Source organism: Triticum aestivum, chromosome 4A (genome assembly GCF_018294505.1).
Source record: "Triticum aestivum cultivar Chinese Spring chromosome 4A, IWGSC CS RefSeq v2.1, whole genome shotgun sequence".
NCBI lineage: Eukaryota > Viridiplantae > Streptophyta > Magnoliopsida > Poales > Poaceae > Triticum > Triticum aestivum.
In genome coordinates, this window is record NC_057803.1 from 622,362,423 (window position 1) to 622,368,434 (window position 6,012).

Here is a 6,012-nt window from a genome sequence, read left to right on the forward strand (position 1 = left end):
AAATCACCGTCGAAATCAAATTTTAGAAAAGACTGCAGGACAGTGCGTAACCTGACGATTATTTTAGTTCAAGAATCCACCATTAAACCGGACATCTAGTGTGGCATCATGCTTTGTGACGATGCAACAGAACATTGATATCATTCAAACAAGCAGGACTAGTCTAGGCATGTAAGCTAATACTTAGGTGCACTCCTATGAGAAAAAACCCAGGCAAACCAAATCCTAACATATATAGTACACTCACTAACATTTCTCTATAGTCTGTACTACAAAAGTCCAGATGAATAGCTAATCCGGCAAGACATTTTTTTGGTTAGGATCAAGTATATTTGCAAACAGCATCGGAAACAGTAAAAAACATGCGCCTGAATAAGAATTTGACACTTACCCGTGAAAATTGCCCACCATGGATTAGTGCATAAGCACCGGACCTCACATGTACACATCAGCCACATAAGAAGCTATGACATCAAACAATTTATGCTTATTATCTGTCAAAAAATATAACCGTCCTCGTGGCGACGGTTTTCTTGCACAAAAAGTAACACTACCAGCAAGGATAAGCAAATACGTACCAACCAGTCACCTACACCTATAAACACTCAAAGGTTCTGTGGTTTCGACGTAGGCGAAGGTCCGGGGGCGGATGTGGTGAGTTGGTATAACAGCAACCTCAGCGCCGCGGTCCCTCTCGCCGATTTCTACCACGCCATGCCGTGCCTGCTTCTTTACCTCATTGCTTGGCTTGTGCTTGTACAAGACATAACAATTATGAGAACGTCCTCCTTCTAGGTACGAGTCCCATCTCATCGTCAGGATGTACTCACTATCATCAGTAGTAAAGCTTGGTAGTGTGAGCTGATGCTGGTGCGCGAGTTGATCTACTGGCTTCTCCATTATTATGTTGTACCAGCGGCTCCACGTACGCCGTCGTCCTGCCATCGCATGCTCCATGACCCACACCTCCGTTTTGTCCGCCGTCCACCACCCGCGGCTAAACGCCACGCCCAGCCTCCCGCGCGCCTCCACAAGGTGCCAGCTACCGTACGTGTCTAGACAACACTTTTGGCATCGGCCTGACGGATGCGACGTGCTCGCTGTCAAGGTCAAAGGACACGACCTTAGCCTCCCCGCCCTTCACCGCCCAGTATACCGTGCCATCGATGCTGATCATGCCCTTGCTGAGGTCGTATATCTCCGTTGGGCTGCCCGTGGCAACGTCTCGCCAGAGCGCCTCCCCGAGCGTGAACATCCAGACCCTCTCGAAGCTGTACGGGACGTGCAGGACCTTATACCGCCTCGTCGTGGGGTGGTACGTGAAGGCGAACGTCAGACGTGAGTCCGAAGTGGCCTTCGTGTGCCTCATCGGGGGTGGTGGCGGTATGGCCAGCATCTCGCCGGTCACCGGATTTGCAAGGATGATGGGCCCGTTAGGGTCTTGGTTGTCGTACATGCAGACGAGGCCGTTGCAGGTGCCGACAAGGCTCATGCCATCATAGTCGTAGTCGGCGCCGGTCCATCGCGATGATGGTAGGTCGTCCTCCTCGACAAGGTGTATTGCATCGACGGTGGCGACGAGCATCTTGGGGCGGCTCTGCATCTCGGTGGTGTGTGTGTCGATGATGTCACGCCAGAGACGACAGGCTAGACGGAACCGCCGTCGGGAGCTCGTCGGGAGGCCATCGATCTCTGCTGATCTTTGCTGCTCTTTGGCCTTTAGTTTCTTGTTTATTAATAAACGAGGTCAAGCTACCTAGGAGGTGTCCGCGTCGGACTAGATGACCTAAACGGAATTGAGACGCACGAGCATCGACAAGAAGGGAAACCTTATGTTTCCAACTAAGCCACAAGTTGGATTAGTATTATTGATATCGCAGTAAGGCAGCAACCAACATGCACGTACGTACGTGTGATTTTCTTCCTTTGACTAGAGAACTTAAGCATTATTTTTCTTTTTTTGAACACAGAACTTAGACATTCTCACGCATTAGGATTTCACTGCCGGGTATCATGCTTTATATATACGTATTAATTTATAGAAATATCTGGTTTGCTTATGCTTATCTAAATGAAAATTAACAAAGCCTCATCTAACTCCTACACTATTTAATCGGTGGAAGAAGACCGCCGCGAGGCACTTTTTTTTGTAAGGGGTGTCGGGTAAAACGGGATCAGGAACCTACAGCTCGCAGCGAAGGAACCTCGCTACAGTGGTCGGCACGGGCGACATATAGCCCGGGCGATTTTGGTCGTCTCTCGTGGAAGGAGGAGGGAACCGCCGTTGCCGGCGCCGGCGCGGCCAAGGCTCCTCTCCGCTTCCTCCCCCCATTATCCCTTCCTAGTATACATTCAAGCTCCTCGATTCTGTTTGGATCCAGCCTATAAATCGATTCCGGAATCCCCTCCCAGACCCAGTTGGAGTCGGATCAGAGTCAGACGCCCCTCCTCCTCCCCCTAATAGGGTTCAGGGTGTCAGCAACCTGAGGCTCGAAATCCCCATTGGATTCCATTGTTTATATTGAGTTCAATACTGACAACACGCGCCGGCGCCGCCAAGTAAGTTTATGCCTTGGCGCTGTTGGAAAATTTCTTCATTCGATCTCCTTCCTATTACTACTACTAGTAGAGTCTTGAACACATACTACTAGTAGATATACTAAGAGACATAAGAGTGTGCCATTCTTCTCTTCTCTGTTTGTCCATTGCCAGGTTGTAGATCGCAGTCATGGATCGGTTTCAGCAGTCCAAGAACGAAGATAGGCTCACCACGCTGACCGACGATGTTTTGCTCAATATCTTGGGGAGAGTCGGCCTATGTACGGCGGCAAGGACGAGCGCGCTGTCGACGCGGTGGAGGCAGCTGCCTTGGCTGCTGCCTGAGCTCAGCATTGATGTCAAGGATTTCCTACGTGCTCCACACGCAGACCCAGTCGAGGAAGATGACATGCTCAGAGCGATGGCGTCTCTGACCCAAGCAGTAAGGTGTTTGTTTACTAGACCTCGGAGGCGATCCACCGTCATAAAGCTGCAGCTTAATCTCTACTTGATCGACTGCTTCTCGAGAGATATTGGCCCACTACTATCTGAAGCTATTGACGCCGGTCTACTCAAAGATCTGGACCTTACCGTTCTTGATGAGACAGATTACCAATGTTATCAGTATATGCGAAGCCTTGCCAAACGCATGCATGAGTCTTTCAGTGCCTACCCTAGTGTGCCCCATTGCCTCACAAGACTCTCTCTATGCAACATGTGCTTTGAACAATTGGACATGCACCATATCCTCTTTGACTGCTGCAAACAACTCAAGCATCTAACCATGTCTAACTGTGATGCTGGTTGTTGGTCCCTGTTGAAGATAGACGCACCCAACTCAAACCTGAAAGTCTTGGAGCTAGACGACATGTGTTGTTTTGAGAGAATTGAGGTTGTCTGCCTTCCCAAGCTGGAGAAGCTCCATTGGGATACTTGGATATCTGAATATGCCCCCTTGTCTTTTGGTTTTGCTCCGTCCCTCGTGGAATTACACCTCTCAAATGCCTTCAAGATTAAACAGCATGAACTTAAATTAAGCCAGCTTCTACATGGAGCCGGAGGCATTCATACTCTCACATTGGATTTCCGAGGAGAAAACGTAAGCTCTCTAACTCATTTTTTCTGTATTCATTATGCTGTCAAATTTATCCTAGTTATATCTTGGATGTGCCTCCGTATGACAGGCATACATTCATTAATGTTTTCAACAAACTGTTGTGAAACTACTCATTTATAGAAGTTTACGGAAAACCACACATAAAATGTTAATTAGGGCCATAAAAATAAGTATGAATCAAAGCCCGTTGTGTTTAATGGCAAGCAAGTATGATGTCAACCTGCATCAAGAAAGGATTTTCTTAATTTTTTCTTTTGCAATTTAAGTGTATTTTCCCTATTCTGACTTTTTCCTGTACCATTTATAATGTTTTAAATAGCCGGCCATTACTCCGCTATAGCCTCTGAGAGCTCTCCCGCTAAAGCTATGCACTTTTAACGCTAAACTGAAAATGACCTAATAGCCCGCTATTTCCTGCTATAGCACTAAATTTGGAGTTATTTAGCCCGCTAAGCCGCTATACAAAACCATCCTACTGCATTATTTTTTGTTCTTGTTTATGATAATATACGATGCATTGATGCGAAGCTTGGTTATTGAATTGGGACTCCTGATTGGTGCCCGGGTTTTGATGTGCGAACATGTGAATATGTTAAGTTTACGCAATATATCATATATGATGTCTATACTTGTCTTTTCAATTTGTCGTGATTTAAGGAAAACGCTAAATGGGGCTTAGCTTCACTATAGCTTTTCATGGCTTCTCGTCGAGCCGCCGCTAAATGGCATGGCCCACTATTTAAAACACTGCCGTGTATACATCGACACATTGTGCCGTCAATCTATATGCTTATCTTTAAAATCTTCCACACAAAATTTTCTTGTTTGTACCTAGTTGTATGAAACTTATTGTTATCATTTATCTTGTGACTAGATCTGGCTGCAACCTGAAATAAAAGAACTGTCCTCCACATTCAGCAAGCTAAGGAAGCTATTCATACTAGAGGTCTTTTTTGAATTTGACCTTCTATGGATCACAGCATTTCTTGAGGCGGCTCCTTCTGTTGAAATACTGCATATTGGGGTAAGTATTCTTCGCGTCTCATTGCTACTTGTCAGCTTGAGTCTGTTTTTACATTTCAAATTAGTATCATGTGAGGCTGTAACGCCTTTCTTTCTTGTGCATTTTTCCATTTCAAATTAATGTTGGTTGTCAACTTCTTAGGCATTGGTTATGAAGAACTCTGTTTCCTTTATTTCAATTTCTGGATTCAGGTAACGGAATTGCTGTTCAATCTGAACCAACTAAATCTTTGACGGCTGCATATGCAATTGTAGGTACATGAACATGTATGCGAATTTGGTATTCAGAGCGGACCTGAGAGTTTTCCTGAAACAACAAATCCTCAGTGGGAGATGGACTTCGGCGGCTCGACGAACTTGCTACTGAAAGAGCTCCAAATTGTCGGGTTTAGACCGCTAGAGCAGCAGCTGACTTTTATAAGAGCGATACTGGAACGAGCCCCCAATCTGCGGACGGTGGTTCTGAAGGATGTCGAGCATTGTGACGATTGTAATGCCCTCGCCCTCAGTGCGCAGCCCGGTGCGTTGCCATGGCCTGTGTTTCCCAAGAACAAGGATGAGCGAGACACGGTGGTCAGGCGAGTCATGGATGGCACGTCCTTCTCAGGACGGATAATTTTTATGTGATTGGCAAGCCGTAGGTTTAGATAGAGTAATTATCATCTCTAAACAGAGTAAAAAACTAGAAATGCAACAAAACAGAAAAGATGTAGTTGCTTCTATCATTAAATGGCCTTTCTGCAGGGCAACACTCACGCTTTATTAAGTTCCGGCCTTGCGGGTGCAGGCAACGTCTACGCTGACATGATAAAATTCAAAAGACAACAGAATGCTAGTCTTTCGCACAAAGTACCACTAGTCATGGAGTAAAATTATAATCAAGACCCAAACTCTTTCGAGTTTGACACCAATGCATGTCACCTGCCTTCGGCGCCACAATAGTAGCCACCAAAGAAAAATATGAAAAATATGATGGATCACCTCTTCACCCGAGGTCGACATGGTTCCATTGCTGATATGCTACTTTTCAGACCTCCAAAGTAACTTACCAGAGGCGAAGTCATTGCTGTTTAAAGAATTTGACCGGGGCAGCACCCCAGACATTCCATCAAACTTCAGATTTGGCACCTCCGCTCAACTAAAACGTCAAAAGAAGAAACCATACTACCAACCACGAACCCGGCACACAATTTACCGTTTTACGGTTGTCATCGACGCATATCATAATCTGCATCCGCTCCTGGACTACCTCCCAAGCTCCACGCCAGCACAATGGAGCCCGAGGACACAAGTCCACCACAAAGATGTCACCGCCACCACAAGATACCAGCTTG

General features: G+C 46.2%; 1 protein-coding gene across 1 annotated transcript; it reads left to right on the forward strand.

The window, feature by feature from the left end:
- The first annotated feature begins 2,423 nt into the window (after positions 1-2,423).
- LOC123082688 (uncharacterized) lies at positions 2,424-5,590 on the forward strand. The gene is made up of 4 exons (XM_044504967.1): positions 2,424-2,559; positions 2,713-3,637; positions 4,530-4,679; positions 4,934-5,590. The coding sequence occupies exons 2-4, from the start codon at positions 2,729-2,731 to the stop codon at positions 5,303-5,305; spliced, it is 1,431 nt and encodes a 476-aa protein (XP_044360902.1). The 5' UTR covers positions 2,424-2,559; positions 2,713-2,728; the 3' UTR covers positions 5,306-5,590.
- The last annotated feature ends 422 nt before the right edge of the window (positions 5,591-6,012 follow it).